At 29.4% G+C, this 21,448-nt stretch overlaps 3 protein-coding genes across 3 annotated transcripts; 1 reads left to right on the top strand and 2 right to left on the bottom strand.

The window, feature by feature from the left end:
- Positions 1–2,933: 2,933 nt before the first annotated feature.
- Positions 2,934–4,420, bottom strand: Phum_PHUM456120 (uncharacterized protein; the record flags this gene model as incomplete). The annotated part of the gene is made up of 5 exons (XM_002429859.1): positions 2,934–2,941; positions 3,027–3,039; positions 3,086–3,820; positions 4,150–4,275; positions 4,379–4,420. The coding sequence occupies 5 exons, from the start codon at positions 4,418–4,420 to the stop codon at positions 2,934–2,936; spliced, it is 924 nt and encodes a 307-aa protein (XP_002429904.1).
- An 8,576-nt stretch (positions 4,421–12,996) lies between these two features.
- Phum_PHUM456110 (uncharacterized protein) lies at positions 12,997–13,870 on the bottom strand (the record flags this gene model as incomplete). The annotated part of the gene is made up of 2 exons (XM_002429858.1): positions 12,997–13,050; positions 13,595–13,870. The coding sequence occupies 2 exons, from the start codon at positions 13,868–13,870 to the stop codon at positions 12,997–12,999; spliced, it is 330 nt and encodes a 109-aa protein (XP_002429903.1).
- A 4,357-nt stretch (positions 13,871–18,227) lies between these two features.
- Phum_PHUM456100 (Selenoprotein I, putative) lies at positions 18,228–20,116 on the top strand (the record flags this gene model as incomplete). The annotated part of the gene is made up of 9 exons (XM_002429857.1): positions 18,228–18,233; positions 18,315–18,383; positions 18,477–18,669; positions 18,752–18,874; positions 18,972–19,111; positions 19,186–19,343; positions 19,453–19,633; positions 19,736–19,924; positions 20,054–20,116. The coding sequence occupies 9 exons, from the start codon at positions 18,228–18,230 to the stop codon at positions 20,114–20,116; spliced, it is 1,122 nt and encodes a 373-aa protein (XP_002429902.1).
- Positions 20,117–21,448: the final 1,332 nt, after the last annotated feature.

Genomic DNA, 21,448 nt, shown 5'->3' with positions numbered 1-21,448 from the left:
TCCATGCGCACATGATAGCGTGGTGGTAACCGCGTTTACGTGACTCAATTGATGCTCTCTCTCTCTCTCTCTTTATCATTTTCTCCCTTTTTCTATTTTTTTTTTACATTTCTTTTCCCTGACAGAAGAGAGTGCGTGCACTCACGATCGAAAGCAGCACACAAACACGGTTGAATAGGGAAACTCACAGGAAGGAAATTTATCCCGGAAGTAAAAAATTTTTCGAGAGGGCAAAGAATAACTAACGAAACGTCTGCATGACCAGTCTGTTCTCTCTCCCCTCTCTCTCTCTCTCTCTCTCTCACGAGAAAATTATGGTCAAATCATATTTTTTTTCTTTTTTTCGGGGAGGGAGGAAAATCTAACAGAAACGTATCGATTCGAATAATATTTTTTTTTTTATCAATGGAAAAATTTTACCCGGATATATATGTGTTAAAATTATTATTATTATTATTAAAATTTGAAGTAGTTATGATAATGTGTAATTTTTTGTCGACTGCATGTAGGATCTTAATCGGAAGAATTTTTAGAAAAAGGATGAAACAAAACAGAAAAAAAAAAAGAATATTCTACGTCCCTCGGAGCCTTAGACTCTAATTCGGACATGTACAACTTTGTTTAGCCTCGTTAATCCCCTAGTCTAAACCCTCTGGGCTCATAGCAATATAACCTTTTATATAAAATAAAAAAAGGAACTGTTTCCTTTGGTTTCGTTGCCATGGATACACATTTGTAGAGTATCCTCTTACGAAAATCCTTTCTTTCTGTTGGAAGAAGAGGAAAAAAAAAAAAAAAAAATTTTTTTTTTTCTTTCTTTCTTTTTATCTCTTTTACTCTCTCTCTCTCTCTTTTTTTTTCTGTTTCGTATTCTTCAGGTTACAAGAGCTAAAATTTTAACGAAATTTTTTTTTTTTACTTTGGCTTCTATTTATTGTTACTTTTTAAAAAAAGTGCGAAAGAAAAAACAAAATGAAAATTTTTTGAAAAAAAAAACCGTTAAAATGACGTGTAATTAACCGATTAAATCGAACGTTTCAAATAATAATAATATTTTTAAAAAAACGGGATCAGGGAGCTTAAAAGGGAAAAAAATTGGCGCCTTTTTAAATTTTTTTCAAATGTTAACAAAAAACGCGGGAAAAAAATTTTTTTTTTTTGTAAAACCGTTAACTTCCGGTTTTAACGGAAAGGATCAGTTTAAACTTAATCGATTCAAATGTTGTAAGACTCAATTGATATTATTATTATTATTATTGAATAAAATTTAAATAAGGCCCGAATATTAAAAAAAAAAAAAAAAACGATCACGATTTGATGATGATGATGATGATGATGACACAACAAAGGCTTCCTTTCCGTTTTCAAACTTTTATGGCCTTTATCTGATGTCTAATTAATCGAAATCAGGCGTTCGTAACGCGGCCCCAAGCAAGGAAGTCTTCAAATTTCTAGAAATTAAACCCGAAAGATGCGATACGTAAAAAATTCCTTTTAGTCCGTCAAAGGAAAATCTGTTTGTCCGCGTTCAGTTAATTAAAAGGAAGAAGGAAGAAGGATTTACTCAGAGAAATCCCGACAGTGAAAAACTATCCTACTCCTCTTTCCAACCCCAACCCCACCCTCACTCCCATTCCCATCCCCATCCCTCACTTTAGAGTTTTATATATATATACACCCTGGAAAATCAGTCATGCAAGTCACAACTTAAAATGAGGTCTTTCCCTAGGAGAGGGAGAGAAAAGAGAGAGAGAGAGAGAGAGAAAAGTTTCAAAGGTTTTTCGGGGGATGGGACACCGTGGTGTGTGTGAGTGCGTGTGTGCGTGCGTGAGTGTGCGTGCGTGTGTGTGTAAAACTACATCAAAGGCTTCTGACGAAAATAAATTAACCATAATGGATCTAAATATTTTTCATTTTAAAAATTTGCGTCCCGAAAAGTTGGGGCAACGAATTTCTTTTTTTTATGCCTTTTCACGTCCGTTTTCCCGTTAAAATTTCCTTCAGAAATTATTATTATTATTATTATCATTATTATTAATTATTACATTTTTTTTTTTTTTGAAATCTCAAAAATATTTCATTGAGGTTTTTTGACACGGTCGATATAATTCAACGCGTAAGGGAGGAGGGAAGGGTAGGGGAGAAGGCAAATAATAAAATAAAAATACATATAATCTGATAAGTAAGTAAAGAAAAAGGAAAAAAAAAAAAGAAAAAAGGAAAAAAAAAATCTAAAAGATGAGAAGACATAAAAATAAAATAAAATAAAAAATAGGTGAAGGATTTCTTTTGAAAAAGATCTGGTTTCGACTTTAAAAAAAAAAAAAAAAGAAAGAAAGAAAAGGAAAAAAGGAAAAAAGGAGAAAAAAAGGAAAAAAAAAAGGTACAGAAAAATGTCCTGTCGTGAAAGGCTAGGTTTATATGTGACAAAAACCAGAAGTAATACTCCTCCCTCTCTCTCTCTCTCTCTCCCTCCCACCCTCCTCCTCCCCATCACTCTTTCCTTTTTTTCCACATCTCTTCTTCCTCTCCTCTCCTTTCCTTTCCACTTTTCCCTTTTCTCAATCTTCTCTCCCATTTCTAAAAACTTGCTCTTTTTATTCCTCCTCTATCCCTTTTTCCCTTCCTCTTTTCTCTCTTTCTTTTCCCCTCTTTTTCTCTTCACATCCCATCCACCTGACCGACGTACCGACCGTTCGTTCATTTCCCGCAGCTTCTTGAGAAAATGTGATGGGGGACCCGTCGTAAGTCGGGCGGTACACTCACCGCCAATTTGACTCCCAAAAAAAAAAAAAAAAATGGCTTCCCTTTCTCTTTAACTCTCACGTGTTTTTCATCGAGTTTTTTCTTTTTTTTTTCCTTCTCTACTACATCGGGAAAATTTTCTTTTTTACGACGTTAACTTTTTTTTTCTCTCGCAAATCAAACATTTATCATGATTCTCAAAACCAATTATAAAAAAGAAAAATAACCGACAAACAAATTCGAAAAGGTTTTCGTCAGAATTATTATTATTATTCTCATACTTGTTAAATTTTTCTAAAAAAAAATTTAAATGAAAAAAAAAAAAAAAATGGAAACTTACCGATGAAATCCTCATCCTTTTGTAATCGTTGACGCCATTTTCTTTTTGTCTACTGCCACGATCGAAAACGAATTTTTTTCTTCCGTTAAATTTAGGCAACGGGTAACATATTGGAAAAATATTTTCCGTTTTAAAATTATCTATAATATTTATATTATTAATAATTTTTTTTTCATTGTATGATGAATCCGATGTATCAACGTCACTTCCGGTCGACTTGTCGTAATTATTTAAAAGATTCAACGTATTCGAATCAATATTTGAATAAGCTCTGTCGTTGGAAATTTCCGAGTCCGATGACGTGTCGTATAAATTTTTTCTTAGTTTTTTTATTATAATATTATTATTAGTTAGAGGAGTAGAAGTTAATAAAGTTTCACGATGAGAACAAGGTTTTGAATTTTCAATATTGTTGTTACTTTGTCTATTATTATTATCTCTTTTACAAAGGTTTTCGGGACTGTTTTGTTCACAATTAGAACTTTCTGTCGTTTCCGAAATGTCTGTCTCAGTTTTATTTTTTTCCTCCGCGACCGCCATGTTGTTACTACGCGATAGATTTTTTTTTTTCATTATTATACATTTTTTGGTATCGGGTAACGTTTTTATATTTTCCATTTTGTTGCCAAGAATTTTTTTAACGGCTGGAGAATTCGGTCTTTTTTGACATTCGTAACAATTTAATAAAAATTTTGTAACGGCTTCACGTGGAAGAAAAGAATACGTTTCGGTGATCTGAAAAAAACAAAAAAACGACCAGGTTAGGTTATGTTTTCTACATTTTTTAAACGTAACGTAATTTTTTTACCCCCACCCTCCCCTTCCCCCCCGTCATCCCAATGATAAAACTTTAGGGTAATTTGTTTAGAAATATTTTTGGGGGTACCTTGATTAAAAAAAAAGTATTTTGTTATTCGAACCTTAAACGTTATTTCAAATTTATAAAAAGGTGATGATGACGTCATGAGGAAATAATTAATTAACGCCATCTGAAGTTAATTTTCGTAAGTTTTTTTTTTTTTTTTTTATTTAAATTTTATTAAACGACTAACTAACTAACTAACCGTTCGGTAAGTTTTCTTTTGACCAGCGTGTTTTCCATTTTTTCCATCAATTTCTACGTGAACTCCGTAAATTATATCGAAGAAATTTTCCACTATGGCCACCTTTTTATACTCTGAACCGATGTCCTGGAAATAAAAAAGAAAAAAAAAATTAAAAAAAAAAAACTTTTTTTTGAGAAAGGTTCTCTTTTGAGAAAGAGAGAGAGAGAGAGAGAGAAAAAGGACAGACGGACGCCAGAGGAAAGAGAGAGCGGTACGTTCTCGTCCACATGTATTACACACTGTGACCGGGGGTAAGGATGAACGGGTGGAAGAGAACGAAGGGAGGGAGAAGCGAGGGGGACCTTTAGATATAAGGGCAGCCATTTGGAGACTTAGGGCTTCGTGTGTTCTCTCATTGCTTTTCCTATCCTTGTGACGTTTAACGCGGATTCAACGATGTCTTTTATTTATTCACCGTATAAAAATTTTTTCTTTTTTTGTTTTTGCGATCTAATGATTATTTTTTCCGTTGATTTTTTAATTTTAAAAATTGATAATAATAATAATGAATAATTTAGAAACGATAATAATAATAATTTTCATCCAATTCGATAGAAAATCGAAAATTACTCGTTCGATAATTTTTTTTTAGAATGGCAAAAAATAATTTATATTTATATTTTTTAAAAAAATTAACAATTAATAAGTAATAATAATGATGATGATGCATTAAAAAATTGATTTAAATATAATTTTATCGGACGAGAAGGATGGGAGAGGGGGGAGTCGGGGTCGGGGGAGGAAAAAAACAAAAACGAAACGAAAAAGAATAATTTAAATTTAAATCTAAGCTTCTTATGACATTTGAAAACCCGTACAATTAAAATTAAAATCCGTTACTCTGTTAAATCCGCATTCGAAACGAGAGTGTGCCTAGATCCTAAAGGCGTATCTAAAACAAGGAGTGAATGAGGTGGAAAGGGAAGGTGGGGGTGTGGGAAATTTAGGGGGGGAAAATTGGTGGGTTCACAGCGTGGCAGCAGCGAGGGGTTTTACAAAGTTCTCTCTTTTAACCATGAAAAGGGGTCTTTTAGAAATTTTCGGTAGAGAGTGAGTGAGTGGGTGGATGGGTGGTTGGGCGGATGGAGTGATTTGAGTGAGGGCTACCCTCGGGGCCCGGGCCCGTCATTTGCGCCCGGCAGGGAATTCGCATCCTATTTCCGGAAGTAATTACTAGCTAAGCTTTAGTTTTAGTTAACTTTACCTTTGCAATGATAACCCGATTGATTTTATGACTGAGCCGCCATCCCCAACTTTTGATGATTTAAAATCTAAAGATTATTTATTATTATTATTATTATCATCATCATTTCTTTTTTTTCCTTTTATTGTTTTATTATCACGTTTTAACAAAAAAAAAATTTACGAACTAGAAATTTTACTTTCCCCCCCTCCCCGAAAAAAAAAAGAAAAATTATTTTTTCGTCTTTAATTGTTTTCGTTTTTTTTTTTTTTTTTTTTAAATTCGGAAAAATTTTTTGTGTGTGTGCATGTATGAACTTTGAACTTTTAATAAACTTATTAAATTAAATGAAGCCGGTAAAACAAAAAAAAACGTGGGGGCGGGGGGGAAATATATATATATATAAATAAAGGTAATCGTATAAGATTTTAAAAAAAAACCTTGAACTTCATTTTTCAAGGTCACAATTCTTATCAATTTTTATCAATTTAACCTAACCTTAACAATTAATTATCATTATATGCGTATATTTATTTGTGGGGGGAAGGAGGGGTATTAAATCTGAGAGAAATGAAAAAAATGTTAAAATATAACAAATAAATAAATAAATAAAATACGTTTACGTTTTCATTCCGTAATCATCATCATCATCATCATTATTATTATTATTACGATACGTTAAAATCGGGAAGAGGGGATGGGGGAGAAAAAAAAAGAAAAAAAAAGTAGAAAAGGTAAAAACGATAAAAAATTTAACGTAAGAACTTTTTTCCTACTCAACGTTTTCTAATCCCATCGACCTTTTTTTAAATTTTCCCTTTTTCGGTCTAGAAAATTTCAAACGAGAATAGTTAGAAAAGAAGAAAAGAAAAAAAGAAGAAAAAAAAAAAAAGAAAGAAAGAAAAAGAAAATAAAAGAAAAGAGAATCTATGTGGGCAAGGAAGGGAAAAAAAAAAAAATAGAAAAAGGTTAAAAGCAGAGAACGGAGGGATGGGATGGGGATTGGGAGTGAGGGTGGGGATGAGGGTGGGAAAGAAAAAAAGGAAAAAAAAAAAAAAGTAAGAAAAAGAGAAAAACACGAATAAGAATATGTGCCAACCTTAGAAGTTGTAAAAACCCTTATAGCCTAGCCATCATGCTGAAAATTCATTCCCTTTTCTCTTCCCCCCCCCCTTTCTCTTCCTCTCTTCACTTTTCTACCTCATCTCTCTTTCTCATTTTATCCTTTCTTGTTCTCTTTCCCCCTCCCCCCCCATTTCCCGTTCCTTTTTTAAACCATCCCATTTCAAACTGAAAAGCTCTGAGGCTTCGAGTCCAAAAAACTATCCCGTTTTCGTATTTTCTAAAAACGAAAAGTTTTTACAAAAAAAAAATAAAAAAAGAACGTTTTATAAATACATTAAAAACGTACAACTAGGTTTTTCTTATAATGAAATTATTTTAGGAAAAAAAAAAAAAAAGGTTTTTCCTTTTGCCTACACAAAAACCGACGTGAATTTCAGTGGAAATGGTTCTTTAGAAAAAAAAAAAAAAAATAGGACATTTTTCATTTTGTTTTTTTTTTTCCTTTTTTCCTTTTTTCGGGGGAGTCTCTTCTTCTTTTTCTTCTTACTCTTTCGAAAGAGTAGAGGGGGAAAGGGGGGGGAAAAGAAACACGTAACTATTTTTTTTAACGATAGATTTTAAAATTGCTTTTTTTTTTACGAACGTTGTTGTTAACTAGTAAAAGGGTTAATCTAATTTTAAAGAACTTATTAATTTAAAAAAAACCCTTAAACCAAGTTAAAAATCTCTTGTTAATTATTAATTTAACATATTTTAATTAATAATAATAATTATTATAATAATAATGATGATGATGATGATGATACGTTACAATTCACATAATTTTTTTTTTCTCGCAAAAATTCATCGATAAAATACTATGAACGGAATGGGGTAGAGGGGTGGGAGAGGGTGAGAGGGAATAGGGGATGATGTTAGTAATGATAATAATGATTTTATTATATATTTTAATGAGAAAAAAATGACCGGAGTATGATACGCCGCCCTATTAAAAAAAAAAAAAAAAAACCTGTTGAATAATAAAAAAAAAAAAAAAATTAAATGTACAATTTTTTAACCCTATGGCGCGTAAATTATTGTTTCATTTTTTTTTTTGTTCAAAACAAACAAACAAACAAACGAACAAACGTGTGTGCAAATTGTAGTAGTAAAAAACAAACGGGTTAACTTATAATTTTTTTTTTTCCTTTCCACCCTTAAAACAAAAAATTATTATTATTTGTCGCAAAAGGTTTTCGTTAAATTTGGGGAAAAAAAGAGGGCGGAAAAGAGAGAGAGAGAGAGTGAGTGGATAAAGAAATGAAAAAATGGGAGGATAAGAGAGAGAGAGAGAGATAGAGAGAGAGCGGTAAGGTCCATAAATGCTCATCTATATCCTGTCAACTTTTAAAGGTTTTTCATCTTTTTCCTTTTTCTTTTTCTATTCTGTCTCTCCCTTTTTTTTTTTTTCATCATTTTGACTTTCCTTTAGCGACGCCTTTTTTCTTTTCTGTCACTCAGATTAGTCTTGAGAATGATTAATCACTCTTTCACTCAAACGAAAAAAGAAGGAATTGAATGAATGTTTAAGAAAACGTTGAAAATTCCGTCAACGAAAAATATTAATTTGATTTTAACAAAAAAAAAAAAAAAAAAAAAAACGAAACAAAATCGTTATTACCCGAACGGAAAATTATTATTATTATTATTAAAGGTGCGAATAAGATTTATTTTAAAAAAAAATTAAAATTTACGCACGTGCGTATATACACCGGGAAAAAAAATATTTTCATTCCCAACCGTTTGTTTCTCTTTTCTCCTTTCCGCCATTTTTCCTCCTCCCCTCCCCAATCTATTAACGAAGCGAACAAAAAACCGTTAAATTTAAAAAAAGAAAAACTAATTGGATAATATGTTAATTAAACGTGTAATTAATTTCGTAACAATCAAAATAAACGTCATTAATAAATAATATTTAATAATTAATTTACGTCACGATTCTATTGACACGAAAAAAAAAATTTTTTTAATGTAGGTTTATTTATTTACGTTTGTTGTTGTTTTTGGTTGTATTTGGGTACTCATTCATCAAATTAATAATAATAATAATAATAATAATAATACTAAAAAAATTTTACTTAAATAATATAAATACTAAAAAACTTTAACGCTTTTTTTTCTCGTGTGATACGGCTGGTAATAAAAAAAATTTTGGGGGGGAGGCAGAAGAAAAAAGGGAAAATTTAAAAGGAAAATTTTTTTTTTTTTTCGAGTGAGTATAATTTAATGCAGAGAAAGAAAACGTGGTGCGGTACGCGCCTTTTCATCTGGAAATAGTTTTCGGGAATGATGAAGCAAAAGGAGATGATTTTCGGGTTGGGGAAAGAGGGAGACAGGGAGAGAGAGAGAGAGAGGGAGGCGCGTGTAAGGATTGACTCGAGAGGAGCCTGAGGATAAATGAAAGAAGATGACGGGGGAAAGAGTGGAATGGAAGGGGGGAAGAAGAGGAGGAGGCGGTGTAACTGTCGGAAAAAGGGTGGCACGGAAAAGGGAGATTGGCGGAAAAGGATGAGAAGGAAAGAACGAACTAGTCATCACGAAATCTTCAAGAACCTTACTTTACCCGATTCTTTGTTTTTGAAACCAAAATTAAATCCCATTTTTATATATAATAAATTATTTTTAACAAAGGGATTTAAATGTGATATTAAATAACTCTCTTTCAGGATGATTCCACCTTGGAGGGACAACACTGGATCAAGGGTCTATAGAAGAATCCAGCTTTTCCCTCAAAGAGTTTTTTATAGTTGAATTCATCCTTTTTCACTTTTTTTTTTTTTTTGTACTTTTTCTCAAAAATAAAAATTAAGGAAACGCCCTTTTTGGCTTAAATCGAAATGGGTTTTTACCCGGGCCGTTTCCTTCGATACGGAAACCATTATGGTAGACGATGGGATTTATATATCGGCGGGAGACGAGAAAAGAAAACCATAAATGGGATGTCCGCCGCTTCATTCCGTTCGATTTTTTTTTTTTTTTCTACGTCGTAAAACCTAAAAGTCTAGATGGGAAAAAAGAAAAAAGCTAAAAACACAAAAGCTTCGCCTTGGGTATGATGAAAGGAAAAAAAAAAAAAAACCCGAGAGAGTTTAAAGGAAGGGAAGAGAGGAGGCGGGTGGTAGAGGGGGGAGGGGTAAAATAGGAAGTTAGAAAAGGAAAAAATGGAGGAAAAGAGAGAAAGGAATAAAATTTAAAGGTTATTTAAAAAAAAAAAACCTTAAAATTTACAAAAACCGTTTAAAAATTGACAAAACGGAAACGGAAAATGCAAACAATCAAAAAAAGAAAATTATTATTGTGTAGGTCAAAGTTAACAAATTAAAAAGTTTTAAATTATTATTATTATTAACTCCATTTTTTTTAATTATTTTATGATTTTATGTACATATGTACATAATAAATAACCGAATGTGGATTTTTTTGAAAGAAATCTTTTATTTTTTTCTTTTTTCTTATTGTTTTCGATTCGATTCAACCGACAAATTTAATAAAAGTCTTGGAATAAAAGAAAATTCAGATAATTCGAAAATGAGAAAGTTAAAAGGAGGCTTTTGAAGCTAAGGGTGGAAGCCGAGGGTGGAAGAAGGCCGAAGGGTGGAAGCCCCAGGCTCAAGGATGAGTCACTCCAACTACGTGAATTTTGGGATGGAGAGATACGGAAGGGACGAAGAAGCCGACCAAGGCGCCAACGTGACGGCCTTTCTCCAAGGGTGCCATCCTAGCGCTTTCACCCATTAGAGGGGGCCAAATAAATCAATAAAACGAGGGTGGAGGCTCCCGGTTTTCCCCGACCGATTTTCCTTTGTCCACTATCTCAACCTCTTCATCCCCGGTTTTTCTTTTTCTTTCTTAAACTTTCGCATTAACTTCTCTCTCTCTCTCTCTCTCCATCTCTCTCTTGCTCTTTCTTTTCACTCATACTCCTTTGAAAAATTTTCTTCTCTTGACATGATTTCCTTTCATTCCGGCCTTTTCTTTTTTTTTTCCCTCTTTGATGAGAAAATTACCGTCCTGGACTTCTCAAGCTGGACTAGACCCATTTCAAATGAGCTCTCTTGTTTTCTCCTTATTTTTTTTTTAGGCGCGACTCTTTTTTTTTTTTTAAATTTCTTCGACAGACATTCTTAACGTTGTTTGTTGGCGTTGAAATATTTATTAAAAATACTAATATTTATATAGAAATACGATTTGATTTTCCCGATGACGTATATTAATCAATATTTTCATTTCAAATTCAGGTTCGAAACAAAAATTATTTACAATTAAAACAGGAAAAAGTTAAGATTTGTTTGAAAAATGACCGTTAATGGCGACCATTCGATTACTTTCGTCCGAAATATTTTATTACGTTCATTTTTTTCGCATAATTAATAGTAATAAAACACAAATACGTAAATATTTAATAAAAATCTTTCTTTTTAATATAAATAATGTAAAAAAAACGATGAAATTTAAAATTTATTATTTGAAACGATCGATAAATCAAAAAAAAAAAAAATAACGGAATTCAAAAAATAAAACGATTTTGTTTAAAATTTTGACCGTTAGAATGCGCTGCCGTTTACATTTTTTTAAAATGGCGTAACATACAATAATTTTTATTCGTTTAACTTGAATCAGACGATGCGCAAAAAATGAATGCGAGCGTAAAATTGTTGGAAAAAAAACGTTTTTTTTTACGTGTAAAACCACGAATGATTATTATCATCAAGATAAGTATTTTTTATTTAATTAAAAGTTTTACTCTACGAAAATTATTATCATTTTTATGAAAAATTCGTTAATTACTACGAGGCACAAAAGTAATTAGTCGTCGTCTCACAATGTAATCCACATAAATCACGTGAAAAATATCGATTTAACGATAAAAAAAAAAGAAAACTTTTGCTAAAAACCGAAATCTCATAACTTCCACCTTAAAAATTTAAAATTTTTTATTTTATTTTGTACAATTTAAACATTCAATCACGAATTAAAAATAATTCTATTCGCCGCCTTTATAAGAATTAAAAAAACGCGTATAGTTGTCGTGACGTAATAATAAAAAAAAGAAAATGGCCGCGCCTAAAATTTACTTGTACATAATGTTTTATTCTTGTTAAAGAAAAAATAGTAAATGCAGCTTTCATTCATTTCTTTTCATCATTTCGCAAAACTTGGAGTACTGTCCCTCCTTCTCTCCCACTCTCTCTCTCTTCCTTTTTCCCTCCTTTCCCGTCTTACTCCCTCCCCTTTTTTTCTTTTTCTTTTTCATCGTCATCATCATCTTCTCCTTTTCACATCCATTTCTTTTTTCAAATTGTGCTCTTCAAGTCACAAGGCAAGGGAGGGTAAGACTACGGTTTTTGGGGATCCGGGGAGTGAAAAACGTGCCCGGGAGGAAGTGTAAGGAGGTGGGCGTGGGCGGGGGGGCGGTGGAGGGTGAGTAAGGGTTCATTCCTTTCTTTTTTTCTCTCTTACTTTTTTTTCCCACTCGTATCTCTTTACGTCTCCATCTCCTCAAATTTCCTCATCATTCCCTTTTTCTTCCTTTAAACCCTTCTCGTCTTCCTCTTCCTCCTTTCTCCTTTCTCATTCCTCCTCCTCCTCATCCACGTCATCATCCTCCTCTTTCTCCTCTTCCTCTTTCAAGCACATTTTGAAAACCGGGTTTGTCATCTCGAAAAGTGATAATTTTAAAAAGACGTAAGAGAAATGCGATTTTCAATTGATTAAGCTTGATGTTTAGTTACCAGTTTCGTCTTTTTATATTACCGCATCGCTTTCAAAATTCCCGAAGAGTAATGCGTGTGAACTTTGAATTGAGAGGAAGATCATAGGCGCACATGGGGGGGAAAATTTTCTTTTTTCTTTTTTAAAACCTTTTCGAATATTATTATTTATTATTATTTTACCTTTTCAGGAAAAATGTTTTTTTTATTAAAAAGAAAATTTTTAAATTTCGAATTTTCTTAACTGATATTTCCTCTCTCCCTTTTGAAAAATTCGATTTGCGACAAAATTTCCCGGCGAAAAAAATAAATTTTTTCAAAGGATTACCTTTTGAATCAAGGAATGACAAGGTGAGGTAATGACTCATCGAAATAGTTATTACTCTATGGAAATTAATACATCGCGCGACAAATTATAAGCAGAAGACATTCTCGTTTCATATAAATCTTTCGTGAAAATATAACGTTTTTCCCTCTGAAAATTTTCCTACGCCAATGTCGGATTTGTGCCATACGGTATCGGGTTTTGAATGGCGTCGACGGCGGCGCCCCAGACTCCCAATTTTCCTCTTCTTCCTTTTCAGCTTTTCCCTTTCTTCTTCTCTTTCTACTATCCTCTTTTTCCTCTCTTTCCCTACCCTACTCTCTCCTCTTCACTTTTCCCTCATCCGTATTACTCCATACCAACGACGATGGGATGAGATAAATGCGACACTTTCTGTGTCATGGGTGTCAACTCCAAAATCACTAGTTTTCTTTCTCTTCATGATTTTCCAATTCTATCCCTTCCATACCACCACCACCACCTCATCCCCTACCCCCCACCTCGTTCATTCCACCATCTTCCTCCTTCAGAGTCGGCTCAAAAATTTTCCTTTTGTTTCATATCAGAAACTCATGTGATGATGATGATGATGATGATGATTATTATTATTATTATTATTATTATTATTATTACCCTTATTGTTTATTTCCATTCATATCCCAGTTGCTCATTCAAATAATTATTTTCTCATTTCAATTTAACGTACGTGTAGAAAACGCAAGGAGAAAAAAAAAAATAATAATAATAATTCAAGTGTTTTAATTCTTAAAAAATTTTTTTTAAGGGTTGAAAAGACGACGAAACGTAATAATAATAATAATAATAAAATTTTTAAAATGAATTTTTCCGATATTTTTAAGTAAGCATTCTTTAGTAAACAAAATCTTTGATGATGAGTATACGGGAAATTTTGTCGTGGGATTAGAATTTTTTTAGCGCGAAAAAAAAAATGGGTGGAAGGGGTGACACATTTTGAAAAATTATTTAACCCTCGGAATCATATATATTTTCGGAAGTTTTGAAAATTATTTTTTAAAAAATATAATTTGACGTGTAAATAGAAAAAAAAAACAAACAAACCTTATGACCGGTCGGAACGTAAAGATCCGTATTTCCATTTTCCAATCCGTTTCTTCCAATGATATTATCAGCCGGTTTTGTTACGTATCCGTGGGGGACCTCCATCCTGAAACCTTTATTTCTAACCCAAAACCTAAATTTTGAATTTTCCGCGGAGAGTTGTTCTTCTCCGCGAAGAATTTTCAAAATTCTTTCACGTTTTTTAAGCGTTATTGTTTTGGTTCGTGACAGATCACCGTATGTCTTTATCACCCACGGTTGATAATTGACATACATTTTTTCCTTAATCGATTCATCCATTAGTAATATAACAAAAAAAAAAAAACAAAAAAACAAAATCCAAAAAAACAAAAAACCTAATCCCAACACCTGAATACTATTTTTTTTTTATTCATGCAAATTTTCAAATCATGCCCCCTAAAAAAACCCTCCACCATTTTTACCAAAAAAAAAAAACAAAAACATAAAAAATAATAAAAAATTTTGATCTGTCCGAACCAAAAATATTCAGTTTACATTAACGGTAAGTTTTTTTTTTTTTTTTTTTTTTTGCAAATGTCTGAAATTGTTTTAAATTTACTTTTTTTTTTTTTTTTTAGGAAGTAAATGAAAAAGTAAAAAACAAAATCAACAAAAAAAGTTTGATCATGTTTTATAACAAAAGAGAAACAAAAACATAAACATAACTTTGTTTATGTAAGTATGATATAATTAATAAAAAAATTTTTTCTTGTTTTTAAGGTATCAACTCTTTCAAACCACTTTGTAAACCACTAAAACCAACAAACAAACAAACAAACAAACACTATGATAATGATGATATTTTTTAAATAAATCATACTGATTCGACACAAAATGGAAAACTGCTGCTGCTGGAAAAAAGTGAGAAGAATAAGATGAAAAAAAAAAAAAAAAAAGCAACAACGGGCCATCCCGATTTGGTCCATGTTAGAGGGGGTGCAGATTGTTATCAGTAGGGGAAACCCAAAACAAAAGGGATAGCAAAAGATGTCCTGCTAGCCTAAAAGGGGACACAGACTCATCGTGGAAGGGGCTGACTCATCATAGCCCATTCAAAACTTTCCCATTTGATTTTCACGTTTTCAAATCAACTTTTTTTTTTGGCAGTCACAAAAAAAAAAAAAAAAGAGTTGAATCGTAGTTGGACGCAAAACCGAAAAAAGGTTACAAATAATAATAATAATAATAATAATGATAATATTGCTATTTGTACTCATTGAGTACTTTTAGTGGATTTGGATTTGTTTAGATAACAAAAGGAAAATGGCTACTGTAAACAATAAAAACAACAATAATTAATTAATTAATAACTTAATAATAATAATAATAATAATAATAATAATAATAATAATAAGGTTAATAATTAATAAAAACGTTAAAAAGTTTACAAACGATGCGTTTTTTTTTTTTTTGGGGGGGGGGAAATTGAAAAGGAGGGATATGCGCGACTTGGTGGGGTACTAAACCAAAAAAAAAAATAACGACTTATTTATTCGTTTGACCAAAAAAAAGAGAAAAACGAATGTGTCCGGTCCACAGCATCCCATTCAATTCTTATTGAACTAGTTTTTTATTTTATTATCTCCTTTTGTTAATAATGAACAAGTTTTTTGAGATGTCAAAGGTTCGCGAGAAAATTTTTGTCCGGTCGCGAGATTTTTTTTTTTGTTGTACAAACGGTCGTGGCTTCGTTTGTTTGTTTGTTTTAAATCTCAAAACTATTTAAAAAAAAGTTTTGTTTATTAATTTAAGTTCACAATTTTTCTTTTTTTTAATAATAATCTTAATAATTATTATTATTTAAAAAAAATGTTTAAATTGAAATAAGATTGATTTTATTTAAAAAAAAAAAAAACTTGTTCAAAGTCCAGTTTTTTTTTTTTTTTGTAAAATCTTAAAAGGTCAATGAAGGTTGTGAAACATATTGGGATGTATAACTGCAGCATCCTGAGAAAAAATTCACAACAAATGGACCAGTTTTAAAGGTCATGAACTGTGTTTTTATATATATAAATTTACGGCGTGCATATTAAAATTAAAATTTACTACTAACGGATTTAATAGAAAAAAAATTATTTTTTTTTTTTAAAGATGAACTGGTTCAGATTTTTTATAAAAAAAAAAAAAAAAAAAAACCAGACGTTAATTTTATGCATGCTTTTTTTTTTTTTTATTAAATCGTGATGAAATCTTAAACCGTAACAATCATCACGAATTTTTTTTTTTTTTTGGGGGGGGCATTTAAAATTAAAATGATGTTTTTAAATCGATTTTAATGGTATTATTATTATTAATAATATACGTACTTTGTGATCAATGTAAATACCCAATACACGACAAATTGTTAATTAACGGCTCTCGTACACATCATAAAACTTGTTTTCTCGCAAAATCTCGTAATTGATTAGGTTTTTTTCGACAAAAAAAAGAAAAATATTTGGTAATTATAATTTGTTTATAGTATTAATTAAATCGCGCGAACTTAATCGTATTTTAATCGAAAAAAAAAAAAAAAACGGCAAAAATTAAGATATTTATAAACCGCAGCAAAAAATCACAGAGTAAATAAATGTGATACATCGTGAAATTTAATATTAAATTCTTCGCCGTTTATAAGAACACGCTTTATAAAGGTTATTATGTTTATTAGAATAATTGTTTCATTTGATTTTTTTATAAAAAATTCTTTTATTTATAAAAAATTTATTTATATCGAGGGAAAACATTAATTAATTATTGTGAATGATTCTTACATGATGCTTATTTCGGAGGGTAAATCTAAGTGGGAAGTACAGTATTTGTCGAAAGAACAATTGAATGGATTTAATAATTACAAGGTATAAATTTTTTTTTTTAACTTTACTTATTATTATTTTTTTTTTTCTTAGAAATAAGGGAAAAAGTATGAAAACTTTTAATTACATATAATTTTATTATAAATAATTCAAGTGTAATTTTTTTTTTCGTAATTGCTATTATTTCAAGTTCTTCTGGTTGCCTTTTTTTTTTTTTTTTGTAATTCTATATTTCGTTACAAAATTTGATAGTTTTTTTAATGATATGACGATTGATCATAAACTACAATTTAATACCTCAATACATAAATTAAGAATTAACAACTGTCACACGATGGTTTTTTTTTTTTTTTAAATAATTAATTAATTAATGCGGAATACCTTTTTGAAACTCATTTCCTTTGATGTCTCTATAATGTTAAATGTTGTTCGTGACTCTTTTTCATTCCTTAAATTTAAAAAGTTAAATATTAATGAAAGAAAATCTTGTGATGAAATAAATTATTGATAGACAAGGAGTCATATTTCAATGTGATGCTGTTATTTTTATTAATTTTTATTTTTTTCAATTGAACGACTCATGTCACTTATTTGTAAGTTTTTCTGAAATTATTTATTTATTTAAAATTATTATTATTATTACTATTTTATTTTTTGCAAAAATTCTATTATGCTTTTCATCATTGAATAATAATAACATTTACATCATATTTTAATTTTATTGCATGAAATCATTTCTATCTTTGCATAACAACTTTTTTAACAGGAAATACGTTAAAAGTTTAAAAAAAAAAAAAAAAAGTCATGTCCATATTTATTGTTTTTTTAATTTTTCAATGAAACAACAATAAATATTCGGTTTTAATGAATGATATTAACAAGTTATTCACTGTATAAATTGAAGTTATTCGAAAATATTTTTTTAATCCACAAATATCTACAAACAAATGAAAAATATATAGTTAATATATTTAATTAAATTTTTACTTTTTTTTTCTACACGATTCCAATTTGCTAAAAATATAATTAAGTTCATTCTTTATTTTTCTAATAATGTATGTTTAATCACTTGTGATAGGGTATAATTTTTTTTGTTAATTAACAATAAATTCTTAATTGAAATGAGTTTGTTTAATGTGTTTATAAATGTAATCTCTATGCTTTTGTTTTTTTAAATCGAAATATTATTTTTATCATTTGAAATTTAATAGGTATGATAATTTAAATATTAGTGTAGTAAAGTATTGTTTTTTTTTCATTTTTTTTTTTTTTTTCTTTTAAAAGTGAATTAAAAAAAAAAAAAGAAAAACTGATAAATAGTATATTATTCATTCTGATTTATATCCATGTGCTATTGAATTTTTTATTTTTTTTAACATTTTCACGAAAAATTATTAATTATTTATCAATGTTCATATGAAAATATTTTAAAAATATTAATATGTTTTTCATTGATTGTGTGTTTAATTTCATATGACATACATTTTTAGTTTTTGTTTATTTTTCGAATATAGCAAATGTGTTGAGCAAGGCAAAGTTAACATATCAAATTGAAATATTTTGGCTTGAAACAAGGTGATGATGGATACCATTTTGACCTGTTGTAATAAACATTCCATCTGCTAAGAAATATACTTGGATAATTATTTAAAAAATTTATTTTTATTTATAAATGTACATACTTATTTGCAATATATGTAATTGTAGATGTTTATTATTTCTATGTTTAATTCATTTTTTTGAGTTACGATTAAGTAAATAATAATGAAATGAAAATTACTGACAGAAATGAATAAATACCTCTTGTTTTAATTATTATGGAAGTATAAAAAAAAATAACAGATAATGTAATGCCTTAATTACTAAACGATTATTTTAAAGAAGTGCCTGTTTATATTTTTCAGTACAATGCCATCGATACAAATCCACTTAGTGTGTATGTTATGCACCCATTCTGGGACAGAGTAATACAAGTAAGTTAAATTAATTTTTTTTTTAATAGTAATTTATTAAAAGAATTTTTTAAGTTCTTTTCATATTTATTGATTTTTTGTTTGTCTTTTCAGTTATGTCCCATGTGGATAGCGCCAAACGTTTTCACATTTGTTGGTTTTCTCATAACGATAGCAACATTTTTAATACTTAGTTACTACGATGTCAGTTTTTATGCTTCCAGTCGGGATTATCCAGACACTCCTCCCATACCGAACTGGGTCTTCCTCGTGGCAGCTTTTAATGTTTTTCTCGCTTACACATTGGGTAAGAAAAATTAGAAAATTGCAAATTGTTTATGCCATATCTATTCTCATGATTTTTATTTTTATATATGTATCATTAACAGACGGTATAGATGGAAAACAAGCAAGAAGGACTCAAACTTGTGGGCCTCTCGGTGAACTATTCGATCATGGATTAGACAGTTGGAGCACAATGTTCATCACCACTGCCTTATACAGCGTCTTTGGTATGTAATTTTAACCTTTAACCTTTACTGAAATGACTTCAAATTTCATTTTTCCTCAGGCTAATTCCTTTTTTTTTTTTTTTTTTGTAATTTTCAGGGCGCAGTGAGCATTCAATCTCGACTATAAGACTGTATTTTGTCTTATGGAATATATTTATTAATTTTTATTTATCTCACTGGGAAAAGTACAACACAGGTGTTTTGTATCTTCCCTGGGGCTATGACATCTCAATGGTGGTAAGAAATTTAACATAATACAACAAACGAAAAAGTAATTTGATTAATTTTTGTTAAATTTATACTTTTTCCAGCTAACCGTTACCTTATTTCTCATTACTGGAATTTTCGGTTATGAAATTTGGAAGTTTGATCTTCCTTTCAACATAAGTGCTGGTCATGTTGCCGAATTTTTTTTTTATATATCAGCTCTAGTCGTTAATGTTCCTGTCATTATAAATAATATTTATAAGTACGTCTAATGATAACTTTATCATCATTAATTTTTTTGTTTAAAAAAAACCTCACCATGATTATTATTATAATAATAATTGATTTTTTGTTTTTTTGTTTGTTTCCAGGTCATATAAACTTAGAACTGGAAGAATGTTATCTTTCAGCGAATCTATGAGGCCGTTGGCTCCCGTAACAATATGCTTTATTTTAGGAACTATTTGGACGATAGGGAGTCCAACGAACATAATTGGACGATGCCCAAGATGTGTTTATTTCATGACTGGAACAATATTTTCAAATATATGTGTAAGTTTATTAAATTAATTTTTTTTTTAAAATGGGGAAAAACAAAAAAGAAAAAGAAAAACTTTTAATTACAACTTCTTGTTTTCCTTCTTTCTTTTGTAGTGTCGACTAATTGTTAGTCAGATGAGCAGTACTCGTTGTGAAATTTTCAATTGGCTTTTACTACCCCTTTTTTTTGCAACATTTTTTTCACTCATGCTATCTCCAAGTTCTAAAACCGCAGAAACTTCTCTTTTATACATTTTGCTGATTTTAGTTACTCTTGCTCACTTTCATTATGGTACATGTGTAGTAAGTATTATTTATGTTTCATTTGGAACAACAAAATTTTATTTTTTTCGTGTGTGCAAACAACAATAATATTTCGATAAGAAAAGGTATTGAAAATGAATTTGTTTTTTTTTTCTTTGTCGATTCCAGGTGAGACAAATGTGTGATCATTTTCATATATACTGTTTTCGAATAAAAAAAAAAGAAGATTGACTATTGGAAGACAACTCTTGTTCAGTGTAGAAAACTAGTCTTTTTTCCTATTCTTCTTCTTATTCATCTTCCCTAAAAGTCTTCTCGATGATATTCAAATATTAAAAACATAATTATTTTTTTTTTTTTTTTATCATCTCAAATTTTGGTTTAATGTTGCAGTATTTTTTTTCCAATTGCTTCCAAATGTGAATAACATAATTTTTTTATGTTTGGACTGGTTGTTGTTGTTGTTGTTTTTTTTATGGGAAAAATAATTTTATATTGAATTCAAATTGATATTGTTTGTTGTCTTCCATCAGAAAAGTTTTTAATAAAATTCGATTAAAAAAAAAAAAAAATATTACAAATTGTGTTGAAGGGCGTTACTTAACAGTTTTCTTTTAGGGCAGCTTAAAAAATTTGAAAAAAAAAAAAAAATATATATATTATTTGAATATCGTCGATTGAAAATTTTTTTTTTATATATTTTCTTTTTCTATTTTTTTGTTATTCTTTTGCACTTTTGCTTGAAACCCGCCAAAACCGCCACCGCCATCACAGATTAGTGCTGCTGTATATATATGTATTATGCAAGAGTTGTCTTATTTTAATAATTCGTGGCTTGGATAAATATTGTGTAAATTGTGGCAATTTCGGTTTGTGTATACATGTAAATTATATTTATATTTATATTTATATATATATATATATATATATATATATATATATATATATCACGCAAGGCAGTTTATTTTCCGCTCTCTCAATAATAATAGTAAATGTGAGTAAAATAATTCAAAAATAATAGTAAAAGGTACAAAAAATTCTTTTTATTACCCTCCGCGTTTTTTTTTTTCGGTTTGCAATTATTTATTATTATTATTATTATTATTATATTATATATATATATATATATTTTTTTTTAAATACTTAATATAAATGCTGGATTAGTTTTATTTTTTATTTTTATTTTTTTTTTGTCAATATAAATAAAATAATGTAAAATTTTTAAAAAATAAATTTTATGTAAATCATAATACAGGATTAATTAATTATAAAGCAGTGAAAAAAAAAAAATTTTTTTTATTTAAAAGATAAATAATAACTTGCTTCTTTTTTTTTATTTAAAAAATGTATAATTTATTTTACTGCTCAGTATTATCAACAAATAAAAAAATTAATTTTATGTCATAAAAGAGCAGATGGTTTTGTTCGACAAAAATTGTTCACAAAATCATAATATGTATGAGTTTTAATATTTACATAAATTGATTTATTATAAAACAATGTTTAATAATATATTATCATTATTATTATTGTTTTTTAAATAATGAAATAAAAGAAAAAAAA

The sequence above is a fragment of the Pediculus humanus genome, genomic scaffold (assembly GCF_000006295.1).
Source record: "Pediculus humanus corporis 1103172108232 genomic scaffold, whole genome shotgun sequence".
Lineage (NCBI taxonomy): Eukaryota > Metazoa > Arthropoda > Insecta > Psocodea > Pediculidae > Pediculus > Pediculus humanus.
Note: the sequence above shows the minus strand (reverse complement) of the source record. Positions and strands in the feature narration are given on the sequence as shown.